A 16,856-nucleotide genomic window follows, 5' to 3' on the forward strand; every position below is an offset into this window, starting at 1 on the left:
TGAAAAGGGTTGACTCCTAATTTGGTAATAGTCATATTTTCATTATAAAAGCCTAAAGATAAATATTTTATCATTTAAGGCCATTTTTCAAACGCCAGACTCAAATCCTTTGTGTGGAAATGTGACGGTTTCACATCCAGACCACATGGTGCAACTACAACGAACGACCACTATTACAAATTAAGAGTCACACATGTTCTCACTTTATATTACTGCATTTTATAGATGCGCTTTCTCATGAATAGGGGAATTAATTCTTTTTTAGTTCTGATCTTACCGACTATTTCAATTCATATTTTTTGTTTTGTTTCATCTTATTTTTGCTCTTCACATCTGCAAAATTCACATTTCATATTTATGCTCCAAAGCTGTTTTTTTTCCCTGTTTCCTATTATTTGCCTACAATTCTTCGACCTAAAGCTGTGTCCTGTCTGCCGCTGCCAACATCTAGATGCTTTGTGGAGCTTGACAGTGTGTGAACGTGGATTTGCGCGCACGCGTGTGGCCTTGGCCTCGGCCCAAAGCCGCCCTCCTATTGGCTGCGCTCCTGCGTGACACGGTGGACCAACTGTGGGCTCACTTTAGCCCGAGATTAGCCATATTCATAGGCTTTACTCGCGAACACGCCCCGTCCCCCCTCCTCCTCCTCCTCCGCCCCTCTGCGTCTCTCTCAGGTTCAGCTGCTCTGCCTCTTTTTAACCCCTGACATCGTCCGACGCACACTCATCATCGCCTTTTATTCTCGGGACAGCAAACCGGGGACTTTTAACTCTTAACTCCACTTAACCAACTTCTGTGTGTGTGTGTGCGTGTGCATCGGCCAGATGGAGGACTACCACAAACCAGACCAGCAGACTGTGCAGGCGCTCAGGAACATCGCCACCCGGCTCCGGATCAACTCCATCAAGGCGACAACTGCAGCGGGCAGCGGGTAAGAGGAGAGATGCGGGGAAATGACACCGAGCTGCAGGTGCAGTTTTTTAGAAGCGGGACGAAACAAATAGGACTCACTGTCCTGGGTCAGTTTCTATACGCTTCCTCTAGGTGATAGTGATTGAAGGACACATCCGAGAAGTAGAGGAGAAATGCGTAACAAGGGAAAATAAGACATGATGGACACAGTGTACCCAGCAGACGTGCAGGAGGAGCTGCAGCGTAAAGCTACGAATCATTTGAAGCAGAGTCTTTGAATCTTTGCGTCGCATAACGTGCGTAAACGGAAACATTTTCTATAGTTTCACTGTGCGTAAAATGGGTCAGCCTTGTGCGCAATTTACGCACCAGTCCTGAAATAGTTCGGTTTAAAGAGTTAATTTACTTCTTTCGGTTGACGAGTTTCAGAGAGCAGCTGGATTTAACACATGTAATAAAGTGTTCAGACACTGAACCATTAAGCAGATCGACTCGTATGTGCGGGTTCGATCATGAGCTGCTGCAGGTGCACCAGTGGTCCACTCTCCCTCTTTACCCTTGTACACTGTGACTGGTTATGTAACAGAGGGGACCGGATCGGTGCACGATGCCGTGCGTGCAACCAAGTGGTGCTTGGAGGCAGCGGAATGGAACCGGGGGGGGGGGGGGGGTCGCACGAACGCGCTCGTGCCGCTGCATCTTGTCTTCACAGTAGATTCAAGCAGCCTGAATTTAACAGGCAAAATACGTCCGGTGTGCAATTTTAAAATAAAACACGAAGTGACTAATGGAATGCAAGTTCTTTTTTAATGAAATTAAATAGGAAGTGTGAAACTATGTCATCTCTGCATGTCCCTGAACATCTGATGGGCAGTGTTCCACAAATGCTCTCCTTTCTGTCCAGTGTTTGATAATTGATCACTGAGATCTTGGAGTACTCTTCAGTCATGAGAAAGGTTTGTAGTGACTGACTGAATGAGTAGACTCAGAACTGAAGCACATCTGTGTCCACAGGTCTGAGTCTTGAGAAGCTGATTCCATGTCGATCAAAAAGTATAAACCAATAGAAATTTCCAGTTTTGAGTTTTGTAATATAAACCATGAATAATCTCAAACGGATGTGTGCTGTGTAAAAAGCTCTTTAAACTCATGTCTCAAGATCAGCTCTTCCTCCTGTTGAAATGTTAGTGAAATGTTAATCTAATTCAAAATCTGGAATATTACCAAATTTGTTTTTTGATTTCAAACTGCTCATAAGATGAAATATTTGTGTTTTTTTCCTTATTGGATAACAGGGAATTAATTGCTTTTGTCATTTAATCAGTGGATCCAACACCAAGGGGAAGCAATGATCGTACACTTAAGATGTTGATACAGAAATATACACTTGAATAAACTGAGACTTTGGCCTGGTGCTTTTTTTGGTGACTTTGTGTTAAGTTGTCATGACTCTAACAATTGAGGATTACTCACCGAATCATGTCTTTGCACTGTATGTACTGTATGTGTGCACATGTACAAGAGAGAGTGAAAGACACGTCCTCCAAACGTATTTACGCTGTTTGATATATGTCTGTGTTTGAGAGAGGGAGATACTGTGTATGTACTTACTGACAGGCTGACCCTGATAAACTCCTCTTTCCATCTGCTTTACTCCACTCTCTGACTTGGTCGGGGCATGAATCAACCAGTTAAATCAGAGTTGAGTCAAACTCCGCCTCTGGTCCCTTCTGTCCACCTGCCTCCTCTGTGTCTCTGTGGACTTAAGATTTGAACAGAAGAATGAGGAGGCTCCTAACATGTGATCCTATACCTCTTCTCTTTCTACCCTTTGTTGCAGTCATCCCACATCATGTTGCAGCGTAGCAGAGATCATGTCTGTGCTCTTCTTTCATACCATGAAGTACCGACCTGAAGACCCCCGCAACCCCAACAACGACCGTTTCATCCTCTCCAAGGTGATGATGCACGTCCACACACATCCATACAGGGGCCGTGTGTTACTGTGAGGCATCATACACAACATCTGATATATAAAGCTAGCTGAAATCTGATTGGCTCTGAAGTGCCTCTGTACTTTCAGTGCTCTTAAATAGAAAAAAAAATCTTATTTTCTAACATATTTAAGAATTTAGGAACATCCTAGATCCACCACTGCTTGTGTCACTTGACACATATGTTTAACTGTAATACTATAAATTATTTTATGTCAGCAAAAGCCAGAACCCAATTCTAGACTTTATTTTGCTTAGCGTGATGCACATACACTTTAGAATGACATTTAATTTGTCATTTCTCATGTCATTCATTTAGGAAACCCTTGGTTCAGGTTTGAGCTCTATTGATTGAAAAATATAAATTAGAGATTTGATGACATGATTTACATTAACTGTCATATCAGTTCTAGCTTTAGCACCAGCAGACAAGTTACACATTATGTGATCTGCACCACATGTCGTAATAACACAGATGAGACACTTCTGACCTTCGATCTTTTCCCTCTGCCTCCTCAGGGTCATGCAGCTCCTGTGTTGTACGCAGTGTGGGCAGAGACCGGATACCTGAAGGAGAACGAGCTCTTCAACCTGCGCAAGGTCGACTCCATCCTGGAAGGACACCCGGTGCCGGTGAGGTCACATTCACACCTACAGGATGTTCTGGATCTGAAATCTGATATATTCAATAAAACAACATGAGTGCCTTAATATTGTGAAAATGTTTCACCAACAAGCATTTTGTGAAAAGTAGCTCACAAGAGGGTTGGACTTCCATACAAAAGGTTTCACTAATTTACAAAGAATTTGTGATTGTGCAAATCAACAATAAAACAATCCTCATAACCTGCTGTTCAACTACTAACACTTGTTTTAATGAATTTAGAACCTACATATCCCTTTAAAATAAGTTCAGTCTACTCCTGTATGATTTTTCACAATTTTACACAGTATCACAATTTTATACAGTTTTAGGTTAAGTTTGAATCTTAAAAAGATAATGACAAGACCAAGGAAACATTCCAAAATGAATTTCAGTATTGTCTCATTCCTTCATTTAGAAATAGTTTGCATATTTCACACATTTCCCTATAAACATCCAGCAGCAATGAGCTATTGAACAGTGGCTCCAAACCAATGGACTGAGACTATCCTAGAGGTTGGGTCTCTAACTCTGCAGCACAAAACTCAGGTTTACATTCTTTGTCTAGTTTTTGCCTTTACCCTCTAAAATATAGTTTTACGTCTTCATGCCAGACAATCTACACATAGAGACATGAAGACACAGACAACACATTGTGTACATGCAGGGACACAGTGACAAAGATGTTCTTGTGTGAGAGATGGTCCGTCCTTGGTTCCTTTCTCTTCTGTTGCAGACAATGTTGCAGACTAGACACCAACTGTAAAAGAGTAATCCACCCACTGTGTTTCATGTTTTCTGTCTTGACAAACTTGAGCTCTCCTACATTGTGTAGAATAAGAAACATTTGTGTGTGATGGTGTGTGCCAAACAGAAGCAGCAGTTTGTGGATGTGGCCACTGGATCTCTGGGTCAGGGGCTGGGAGCTGCCTGTGGGATGGCATACACCGGGAAGTACTTTGACAAGGCCAGGTAACATACACACAAACACACGTATAAAAACACATTCTGTCCAGTTATAGCAGGACCCCCAAAAAAATGCAGAGGCAAAACTTAACAAAAAGTGTCCTTTAATTAGGCAAAATCCATAAACAGAAAATAAGGACAGGAAACCAAGAAGCAAAAATCCTCAAACAGCAAAACAACTTGAGAAAGACACCAAACAGGCTAAACTGAAAAACATAGAAAACACAAGGAACTCACGAGTGAAGGAGAGAGGGTGATGGCGTGAGGCGGCACGAAGACGACCAGGAATGAAGAGATTCATATACACATTGAACTGATGACACACTAGAGTCAGGTGGCACAGGACAATCAGTTGAAACTAATCAAGGCAGGAAGTCAAGGTGGAAAACACACATGAAACAGAAACTACAAAATAAAACAGGAAACAGAGTGAAACACAGAGTGGAACACATTGAGTGGAACACAGAGTTAAACAAATCTGAAAACAAGGAAACACACCAGGAGCAAATCTACAACATCAAATGGAAAACTCAGAGAACACAAACCCAAACATAAGGGAAACACAGGTATAGATACAATAAGCAAGGAGTCCATAATCAAAATGAAAACACCCTTCATAAAAGAGGCAAAAAGTCCAAACACTAGAGAGTCCAGAGAAATAAGTCATGACACGTACAAAGAAAAACAGCCTCATGCTGAGATGCTCCAACATACACAGGTCACATATGCAGCAGCCCAGCTCGTATCTGCACATACTAAAGTGGACCACATGAAATTATGCATGACATGTACACTGCAGTGCAGCGTGCTGACATGTGACATTTCAGCCTGGAGCTTAAGTGAAACCTTCAGTGACAGACCTGGTCTGGGATGACATTTAGGTAGCCAGTCAGGAGAGCTGACCTCTGATCAGTTTTACCTACACATCAGCATGAGTATAGTCAATGGAATCTGCCATAAACAGTCTGTTGTATCTGCTATATACAGTCTGTGAAATCCGCTCTATAATCTGACACTAAAGAAGAGATCTAATTAATTTTCTATCTGTATAAAGATTAATAGAGTTTACTTTGTTTATCCTGCTGCTATTTAATGTCCAAACATATATTAAATCAAATTACATCCAAATATATTAAAGAGCCTGTAAAGCAGTTTTTAGTCAAACGTTATTTGCTCTAACAGATCAGTCCACATGTGTCCCCCTTTGTTCTCGTGTGGTCTAGAAAGAGCCATGTGGGTTCCACTCCAACAATAGACACATGGAGTTGTGAGGCCTATACAAGCCCACAACACATTCCTCTGACATTGTCACAGAAGCATGATGTGATACAAAAGCATCTGGGCCGAACCTCAACTTTTCAGGAGCATCGTTTTTTTGTCTTTCATTGAGCACAGAACACACAGAGATGGTCTGAAAGGCAGTTTTGGTTTTGCACATAGCAGATGCATTGAAACGGGCGGTCAGCAAACGGCAGACTTGCAGTCTGTGATGGCGGGCCCTTGATATCTAGCTCTCGCTCTCTCTGCATTCTGTGTGCACTCAATTGTTTCTGCTCCAATAATTACACATGCAAGAGCACAGTTCCTCCCTCATCCCTCTGCCTCACCCTGTCACCTCATCTCCTCTCCCAAAAAAGAGAGGTTTATGCATACGCTGGGGATGTGACTGAATACACTATGCACGCGATTGCATACGTTGCGTGTAATTGTGCAGAAGCATGTGCGCTTCCCCATGCAAGGCTCGGAGCTTGTCAAGCTAATTTGCTGCAACCTATCGGCGCAAACCTCACTCACTTTGAGGTTTCAGAGCCTAATCAGAGGCAAAGACTGTTGGGCAATTATAACGACCTTCACACATTAATATTGTCTCAACAAGAAATCCTACAAACAAGCAGACAGACCTCTTCAGGTTCCCAGAGTGTGTGTTTTATTAAAGAAACGATACATGGACGAACATGTCACATGCACTTATCAGCAGCGCGGAGACGAGGCTGAATAATTGATACTCGTCACTGTTTCATGCTTGTGTGACTCTGGTTCAATAGTGTGCTGTTGTAAATATGAGATTATTGGATTAAACGCAGGCAGAGGTTTCTCTTCATGCTCCCTCACACTTTGCACCGACTCCAGGGGATAATACAACCTAACACCGAGTGTATCGAGTGGAAGTGCTTTGGCTCTGTGTTGGCAGAGTGGAATGGTGTGGGTGACACGATGAGACAGGGGTGTGTGTGTGTGTGTGTGTGTCCCAAAAAATGTTGGATATCAAGATTAAAATTTTATGTCATAATCTCATAAAAGCATTTAAAGGGTGTGGGGGGGTGGGGGGAAGTTTTTAAGGGGGGGCAGCACCTTACTGATCTGTTATTCTCACCTCAGGACAGATTGTTAGAAACACAAACACAAAATCCTGAGGGATGACTTTACTTCTGTCACTGAACCAGATTCCTCTCGGTCTCTATGTTCTCATAATGAATGTAATAGTAAGACTGATAATAGTAATTGTTGTAGCGGTTGTTGAGCTGTATAATGGGAGCAGGTGGGGGGTGTTTTACAGTCACTAATCTGGACTCCGCAGCTCCAGAGGCAGAAATAACAACAACAGGAGGAGAGAGAATAAGCCGAGCTAGTAACATAATGAGATATGAATTTGTAGAGAATGAGACAAGGCAAGAGGAGCTCAGTGCATCATGGGAAAAACAAACAAACGGCATAACTACAGGAATGTTCAAGACAAACCTCACAGACGGTGACTCTGCCTCCTCGACCCACAGTGTAGGATGGTTCCACAGGAGTGGAACCTTTCAGAGACGTTTGAACACAGTAATAAACTTGTGTACTTTTGTACTGTATCTGGTTATAAATACTAACAATAACAAAACTAATAATAAAATCAAACTAATGAATATCAGTACGAGTATAGACAAGCTTTATTGTCCTGGCCCTGTTGTTTCTTCAGACTTCTCCCTTGTAAAAAGTTTTCAAAATTGAACTTATTTACGTTATTCTCTGTTAAAGATTTTATAAAGATCTACAAAGGGCCATTTGAAAAATGTATAGAACCTGTAAAACAGGTAGGATGGTCGTCTTTCTCTTCCCTCTAGTCTTGACTCTCTTTTACCTCCCTCTCTCCATCTCCACCTCTGTTGAAAATATCTCTTCTCTTTCTTCTCCTCCTCCTCTCTTTTCTGTCTTCACAGTGTGTTTTTTCGTTGCACTCGGAGTTGGAATGCGTGGTGTAATGCGACATGTCTCGGCTGATCTTCCAGCTTTAATGAGAATGTGTCTATTTGACTGGAAAGCTGTCAGAAGTCGTTATGCCACGGGAGCATATAGCGAGGATGATCTGAGCATTGCAGGGGGGTGAAGGGCGTGTGTGTGTGTGTGTGTGTGTGTGTGTGTGTGTAAGTGTGCAGGGTCATCTCTAACGTCAACCCCTACAGGAAGAAATTGAGAATGAGAAAATCTGTCAAGGAGCTGAGACTTCTGATCTCTTCACTTCTATCTTACTGTCTGTTTGCAGCTATCGCGTGTTCTGCCTGCTGGGTGACGGAGAGCTGTCCGAGGGCTCAGTCTGGGAGGCCATGGCTTTCGCCTCCTTCTACCAGCTGGACAACCTTGTGGCCATCTTGGACATCAACCGCCTGGGTCAGAGCGAACCGACTCCGCTGCAGCACCATGTGGAGAAGTACCAGCGGCGCTGTGAGGCCTTTGGGTGAGCAGGGGGGGAGTCAGAGGATGAGAGGGTGGTGAGGAGGGCGAGTGTTGAGCTCTTTAATGCTGAAATATTACTAGATTAGGACAAATAATCCACAGCATGTCTTCGATTGGTTCAATCATTTTTTATTAATGAAACTAAAAGGCAAAAATCAACTTGTTCCAGCTGGTAATTTTTTAGGATTTTCTGGTTTTATGTCATCATTTGTTGAAAACGTCTCAGTTTTAAATTACTATCAAACATAAGTCATGTGAAGACATCACCCTGACCTCTAGGAAACTGTGATGGATTGTTCACATAAGAATCTTCAGATGAATTCCTGTGAAGTAAATTTTTTATATTTTAGTGTTTTGTCAGCATGCAGTTTCATGTGTTTGAAACAGTTGCGTGTTTGAGCTGGGGTCACATCAGACCTTCTGCCTGTCCTCCCTGTCACTCTTGCAGTAAAAAGCCATAATGCTGCTACAATACAGTGTGGTGGTGATGACTTTAGAAACCTGTGTGAACTCCAGAAGGATTGTTATAGTTATGTATCTGTAGGACTGCTTTTAAAGTCTGATCTCTGTGTTTTCCCAGGTGGCACGCTGTCATTGTGGACGGCCACAGTGTGGAGGAGCTGTGTAAGGTGCTGAGTCAGCCCCGCCACCAGCCACTTGCCATCATCGCCAAGACCATCAAGGGCAAGGGCATGTCAGGTACAACCAGTCACACTCAGTGGAGCGCGTACCTCCAACAGTCCCCTTAAATTCAATCATGCTGCACCAAAGTTCACAAACTCATAGATATCAGATTTTTTTGCAAAGTGCCAAAAAAGTCTTATCTTGCAATGTCAAAAAACATTCCTGGATCCACTCCCTGCTCAAAATCCACACAAAGTTTAGTGGGTTCCTCCCTGACCCATACCACATCCTTCAACCAAGTTAGAAAGCGAGGGGCCGCCTGAAGTACATCCCATGTGCATAACGTGACACCGGGTGTTTCACTCTAACCTGCTCTGAAAACGATGACTAGGTAGAATTGTGAGGACTGACAGGGGATTATGGCTCCGTCAGAAGTCTTCTTGACGGCCCCCGGGGGCATGTCGTCGGTGCAGAGAGGCGCTAAACTCGCTGTAATCCTGAAAGCGCTTTAGTGATTTAGCTGCCGCAGCTCGATAATACCTCAGAATGTGTAGGATTCACTCACAGCAATAGGCCATTGTGCTGGAGTTGTGATAAGAGTAAGGGGGAGTGTGTGTGCCCAATGTTTGTTTATGTGTGTGTGCGAAGCACGCTTGTAACAGCAAGGTGTTTGTATAAGAGAGGAGTAGGTCTTTATCTATTTAGGATTCTGTCAGAAGTGACAAAAGTAAAACTGTCTCATGATTTTAACCTTTGACCTCTGAAGTCGCCTGTTGTGACCCACTGAGGTAGAAAATTGCCGAGCATGGTTTATTTTATGTACGTTTTCACGTGCATGCACAAGCATGTGGAAGAGATGCATATGCAGGATGACATGAGGAATTTGGTTTATAGAGTATATGTACTTTTTATTTTCAGGACAATACTACAGATGTGTACAGGTCACTAGTGTCTTTTCAGGATTATGTTTAATCATTAAAGTTGTTTAATCATTTAGTTGTCGGCTGCATTTAAGAATTTTATGACTGTTTACTCTGTAAAAGGGTTTTATTGTTATTTTTCTTCATATCCATCGTGTTTCGCACATCAAAAAATACAAATTAATTAATAATAAATAAACAATAACACAAAAACAAATAAAAACTTGGTCATAAATAATTGAATTAAAGAATAAAACTCTAAACTTGTGAAAATTAAGCATGGTCACCCATTACAATTATAAAAACTAGAAAGGAAATCAGGGAACGTGGTCCAAAAAAGTGTGATTTAAGCTTTGATTCGAAGGAAGATACCGACACAGCCTGTCATATTTTCTCAGGCCAGATGTTAATAAAAGTCTATTTCAAAATCTCTGTCCCTCAAAGTCTTTAGTCTAGAATCTGGAACAGTTAAAAGGCTCCTGCTAGAGGATCTCAAAGTGCCAGCAGGTCTGCATGGGGATAAATGATCTGCAATACTGAGGAGTCAGACCTTTGAGTCATGTGTACTTCTTTGTTACTTGGGGTTAATGTAAGAAATCCACCAAAATAACAGAATGGTAAAGAAAACAAGTGTTTTAAATATGCATTGGTGCTCAGATGTGTGTCCATGTGTGTGTTTCAGTGGCTGAGGATAAGATGGGCTGGCACGGCAAACCTCTGCCCAAAGACATGGCCGAGAGCATGATCAAAGAGCTGCAGGGCCGCATCATCAACTGCAACAAGCGCCTCTATCCTGCTCCGCCGACCGAGGACGCATCATCCGTCAGCCTCCGCAACATCCGCATGCCAAGCGCACCCAGCTACAAATCTGGAGACAAGGTACGATCAGAGGTGGCAGCCAACATAAGGCCAAGAGCAACAACAGCCAAGTTGTGTAACCTGAGTAATTAACAGCAGAAGGTCATGAATGTGTTGATCCATTTGTCCCTGTGTGACCAGATCGCTACGAGGAAGGCGTACGGCATGGCTCTGGCCAAGCTGGGTCGCTACAACGAGCATGTGGTGGCTCTGGACGGAGACACAAAGAACTCCACCTTCTCCGAGCTCTTCAAGAACGAACACCCCAACCGCTACGTGGAGTGTTACATCGCAGAGCAGAACATGGTGAGAAACAAAGAGGAGAGCTTTCGAACCACAGCACAGACCAAGAACATAAGACATGAAGTTCAAAAGTCACTAAAACAGAGAATATTGTAATTATAATATATTTTCAAAAAGGTTTAGTGTTATAACAGATGTCAAGATGTGAAGTCAACCTTAGTAAAAGAAAAAAAGACCAGTATTTCAAAAATTGTTTCATATTATGAACTGTATTCACTTCTCGATTTGAATGTTAATATTTGTAAAATTCCTCTTGGCTATGGTTTACAAGGGAGAACAGGTTTATCTTGAACTCATATTTAAGTGAGTAATGTTTTAGTGTAAAATACGGTTTGTTTATTGAGGCTCATTCAAACCAGAATAGCAGGTTACAGCCGCACGAGCAGCTCTGTGAGGCTGAGCTCTAAACCTCGGCACTGCTGACACTGCTGAGAGGCTGATAGAGGCTGAGCAGGTTTGATGTTCACCTTCATCTTATTTCGGCATGTTAACCTTTGCTAATTACCTCTAAACACCGAGTGCAGCTGAGGCCAAGGACTATGTGGTGAGGTCAAAGCTCCAGCAGCGCTTGTGTCAAACTGGACACAAGCTAAGACACTTCGGTCTCCTCTCTGAGGAAGCCAGTGTACAAGAGATGATCACCAAAGTGATACAAGAGGGATCGTGTTGAAAACGATCGTGACGAAGTGTTCATTTAATAATGTTAAAAAAAAATCGAATTAAGCTTATGACTGATGATCTCTGACACACACATCCTGTTTTCTCCCACCTTAACTCCTCCCTTTTCCCCCTGATTGTCTCCCTTTCCTCTCCCGCAGGTGAGCGTGGCGATGGGTTGTGCGGTGCGCGACCGCAACGTGGTGTTCGCCAGCACCTTCGCCACCTTCTTCTCTCGAGCCTACGACCAGCTGCGCATGGCCGCCATCTCTGAGAGCAACATCAACCTCTGCGGCTCCCACTGCGGCGTCTCCATTGGTCAGTGCCCACCCTGTCTGTCCACCAATCATGTGATTGAAATGACCTGTTATGATGTTGAAAGATAAACATGACATTACTGATTTAAAATTAGGGTCATAAACAGATGTTTTTGACCACAGCAAAAATGTGTTTATTATCAGTTCCTCCACTTTATAACTCTTCTGTCCTCTCACTACACCTTTTTCTTAAATTCTGTTTGGTGAGTTTCTGGTTTAGTCTGATTCAGCCCACTGAAGGATAAAGAAAAACTGATTTTCCAAATTAATATCTTGGTCAAAGTAAATTCAGAAAAGTCTACTGATTGTAAATATGTTTTAAAATTAAATATTGCTTTATCATAAAGTATCTTAAAACAGAGAATTGCCAACAGTGTTTGAGTGATGTATGACAAAGAATGTGAAAATAGTGTGAAGCACTTTGAGTTGTCATCAAGACTAAAACGCTTTATATAAATACAGACCATTTATCTGATTTTATTCATCAAGCTCCACAGGAAATTAAAAATGTTTAAAACAAACACATCCTATCCAACGGTGTTAAAGAAAGTGAAAAATAAAATGTAATGGGTTCTTGGCCAATGTCTCATCCCTCCACCACGTTTTGTTGTAAATCCTTTTAGTAGATTTTGCGTAAATCCTTCATTCTTTGCTGTTCCTCAGTTTCACTGCAGTGGGTTGAACTCCTCCTACACTATGTCTTTTGTCTTAATTTCCCTGAATCCTAAACTTTTTTTGTCCTCTCACCTCCGGTATCAGCACTCCTTTTCCCCTCCTCCCTCCATCCCTCTCTCCATCTCTGTGTGTCATGAAGGTGACGACAGAGCGGCCTGATTCTCTTTTACCTCCTCCTCCTCCTCCTCCTCCTCCTCCCCTCTCTCCTTCTCCTCCACCTCGTCAGGTATATTGCATGCTCACGTTTGCAGATTGAATGCATGCATGCCAGTCTACTTGAATTTATTTCCCAGCCTTTAGTGACCTTTTCAGTCCCACCATACCTGACTTCTGTCTGTTTGTTGCTGTGTGTGTTCAGGCGAAGACGGACCCTCTCAGATGGGTCTGGAGGATCTGGCCATGTTCAGAGCCATTCCCACTGCGACCGTCTTCTACCCGAGCGACGGTGTCTCCACTGAGAAGGCCGTGGAGCTCGCAGCCAATACAAAGGTTTCCATTGACACCTGTCATAAAAAATAAGGGAAAAAGAAAAGTATAATATCAGATCAACTGTTTGTGCCAAAAGTAAAGTGTAGATTCTTTCTAGGGTTTGTGTTACATCCGAACAAGTCGCCCAGAGAACAACATGATCTATAACTGCAATGAAGACTTCCATGTTGGTCAGGCTAAGGTTCGTGTCGGCTCTTTTCACCTGTTATCATCGTTCAAAAAACTGAATTAAACCTATTTATGTTTGTAACTTTTTTCTGTTTTCATCCATCATGATTTACCACAATCTGACTTGTGCACGTTTTCTTCATCAAATATGTCTTCTCTTCAGGTTGTGTACAAAACCAACGATGATCATGTGACTGTGGTCGGAGCAGGAGTGACCCTTCATGAGGCTCTGGCTGCTGTTGAGATGCTGAAGAAAGGTACAGAGACAAAGATAAATAAAACCAACTCATGACAGCATACAAACACTGTAAAATCCAGCATATCGTGTCATAGCTTCCATTTCTGATTCGATATCTGAGGACCAAGTTGACTTTGACACGAAGCGTCAAATAGGCTAAAGGTGCATCCTCCCCTCTCCTCCCTCAGAGAGAATCAACATCCGTGTGATCGACCCTTTCACCATCAAACCCCTGGACTCCAAGACCATCATTGACAACGCCAGGGCAACCAGAGGACGCATCATCACAGTGGAGGACCACTACTATGAAGGTGAGGAGGGACAACACGGTCAAATTCACAAGATAACCTTCAAACCAAACAATTCAGGGAAACACTTTTAGGGTCATGTTGAAAAAAGAGATTTCAAGAATAAAATTGGAATTGAGAAGAAACTCATAAAATTATGAGAATTAGGTCATAATTCTTAATGTATCTTGATGATACATTTTGTAAAACTATGAATGTTGCTGCATGAGACCAATTATATGTCACATACTTTAAATGTCTGTAAGAAATTACTCATTTTCAACAGCCCCACAATATACAGAGCCAGCTCAAGTGCATTTGTGCTGTAAATCCAAAGAATCTTATGATCATACACAATTATACTCAGGACAATCTCCTGTGAGAGAGTAGAAGACATTTTGTGTATCATATGTATTCATGTGAATCAGCTCATTAATAAAAAAAAAAAAAGTGCAAGGGTCCATGTGCCGACAGTCTGAGGTGTCGTACAAGAGGATGGGACAAAGACTACGAGAACAATGGAGATGTAGATGGCAGAGCATTGTGTTGGATGTTGTGAAGAGAGGGATGGAAGATGCAGAGAAGGTGAAAAACAAACAGTATATGAAGGGGGAGGAGGAGGGAGGGAGGGAGGGAGGGAGGGAGGAGGAGCTGGGGGAGCCTGTCAGGGCATCTTAATTTCAGCTCTGGCCTTTGGGCTCTCGCTGACCTACATTCAGTACCAGCATGACAAAAACGAGTGTCTCTGTCTCGTCCTCTCTTTCATTGGGTTTGTATGCATTTTTGTTCTTTTACATGTAATTACTTCCTCCATCCTTTGAGATTAACCTCCATCTGCTTGATGAAATAGTCACACACAAAACAAATGGTAGATGGCACTGTTAAAACACACACACACACACACACACACACACACAAACACACACACACACACACACAGTAAATATTACTGTACTGTTGTTTTTTTGACCTCTTTGCTTTATTTCTTGAGTAATTCACAAAACTACTGAGAAATAACGTAATGCTAAAGTGAAAAAATACAATTCTGGGATCCGCCCTCTTATTCAAATCCGCTCTAAAGATTAATTACATTTCTTGATCCCTTCCTCAAAGTTTCAATAAAACAGGCTCAGTTATTTTTGTATGATCCTGCCTACATACAAATAAATACTTCATATTCATAGTTTTATCAGCAGTGAGAAGCTATTTCAAGCGTGTGTTGGATTCTAGTGTCCATCAACATTACACAACAACACATGTGGTTGCATAGTGGGAACAATCAAAGTGACACAACTCATCTATCTCTCTCTCTTTTGTGCTCATGTTCAACTAATGAAGGACAAAAAACAAATCACTCTCCTTTCTTAATTCTTCGGCTTTCCTGTCTCACTCACTGAGAAATGTTTGGAGGGGGAAGTAAAAGAAAACGTGACAGAAAGAAGGGAAGTGAGAGGAGTGTTCTGGGGGTGAAGGTGAGACAAGAGGAGTGAGAAAGTGGAGAGAGGGCGGTGTCAGTCCTGTCAGGCCTCATCACATCGCTCCACAGCTCAATCGTCCGTGGAGGTGTGAGAAATTAGATTGGACAGAAGGGTGGAGGGAAGGAAGACATTTGTTCCACTTCTTTGTGTGTAGACTTGAATATGAGAAATCTGATATGTGTGATTTGAGTGAACATTTTAAGCCACAGTTGTGACGGTTTTATTTTCCGATACCCAAGGTGGTCTGGGTGAGGCCGTGTGCTCGGCAGTCGTCAACGAAACCGGCTTCAACGTCCATCGCCTGGCAGTTTCCCAGGTGCCACGCAGCGGGAAGCCCCAGGAGCTGCTCCGGATCTTTGGCATTGACCGTGACGCCATCGTTCAGGCGGTCCGTAAAATGCTGAGCACCTCCGCCAACGCCAAGTAAGAACACTGCAGCCGGGGCGGCAGCTGCAACAACATGATCGAGGACTCTGTGGTAAACTGGTAATTATCATGGAGGCATCAAACAAACAAGCCAACACAGGAGGAGAAGCACTTTGGCCCAATTACGCTCTCCTCCCCGTAAAACTATCTGAAGCATTTGTCAGAAAAATAAAAAAAAAGATTCCATTGTTTTTCTCTTTCTGTCTGTCATCGATGTGATTTGATAACCCCACCCCAGATTTTTGCCCCATCTGTTTGTGAGTTCAGTAAACACACCTCCTCCCCTTCACACATATACACACACATATACACACACACACAAACAACACACACTGTATATTCACACCTGCACCCTCTAACCCTTCCTACCTCCCAGAGAGAGATCCGGTGCTGCTCTAGTGTCTCAGTAAAAGCAGTGAACGTGGTTTGGAGTAAAAAGTCTTTTTTAAAATCATTTCTGTGGAACCCATCTCACTACTTCGGCGCAGCATTTCAAACGCCTGCACCCAGTACGACTTTGTAAACCCCCCCCCCACCCCACCCACTATAGCCAGCAGGGTGTGGAGAAACTCTGGTTTGGTCTGTTTGAGCACTGACTGTTTCTAGCCCTTCTGACCCTGACTTGGATGGGACTGCTTCACACCAATAAAGGGATGGTTTCTTCACTATTCAACTGTGTCTGACGTCTTTCTTTTGGGTTGGGTTGTGTATGAGACAAGGATCACTGTTACACTGGAAATAAAAAGAAATGTTTTGTTAACTTTACGTTAAATTCAATTAGTTCACATCCTGTAAAACTGTCCTTGTAAAGGTTGCATAGTTAGAACATTGTCTGATGCACACAATGCCAACTCAAAATTCTCTGAATATATTTGTTAAGAGTTTATTTTCAAAGTCTGAATATTGTGGTTTGCAATTGAAAAGATGACAGAGTTAAGCTCAACAGTCATATTGCTGCTGTAAGTACTTTACAGGAAACTATAGCCTATCTGGCTGAAACGGTTGATGATGAGTTTTTAGTCAAACTCCCAGCAAACTTCTAGCGCTGCCAAAGATTCTCACAGCGCCACCTACAGGTGGAACTAAATACATTTTCACTTTATCAAAGCACATGTTATTTCAATACATTAAAATTTAAAATTAAAGACCAATTTGTTGTCCTGTTTAAAGTAAATATAGTTCAGCAG

General features: G+C 42.5%; 1 protein-coding gene across 1 annotated transcript; it reads left to right on the plus strand.

The window, feature by feature from the left end:
* The first annotated feature begins 692 nt into the window (after positions 1–692).
* Positions 693–16,337, plus strand: LOC109630570 (transketolase). Its single transcript, XM_069527252.1, has 14 exons — positions 693–931; positions 2,753–2,870; positions 3,426–3,539; positions 4,424–4,521; positions 8,039–8,230; positions 8,810–8,928; positions 10,456–10,652; positions 10,773–10,937; positions 11,753–11,909; positions 12,942–13,072; positions 13,170–13,253; positions 13,404–13,497; positions 13,667–13,789; positions 15,483–16,337. The coding sequence occupies exons 1-14, from the start codon at positions 825–827 to the stop codon at positions 15,668–15,670; spliced, it is 1,887 nt and encodes a 628-aa protein (XP_069383353.1). The 5' UTR covers positions 693–824; the 3' UTR covers positions 15,671–16,337.
* Positions 16,338–16,856: the final 519 nt, after the last annotated feature.

The sequence above is a fragment of the Paralichthys olivaceus genome, chromosome 6 (assembly GCF_024713975.1).
Source record: "Paralichthys olivaceus isolate ysfri-2021 chromosome 6, ASM2471397v2, whole genome shotgun sequence".
Classification (NCBI taxonomy): Eukaryota; Metazoa; Chordata; class Actinopteri; order Pleuronectiformes; family Paralichthyidae; genus Paralichthys; species Paralichthys olivaceus.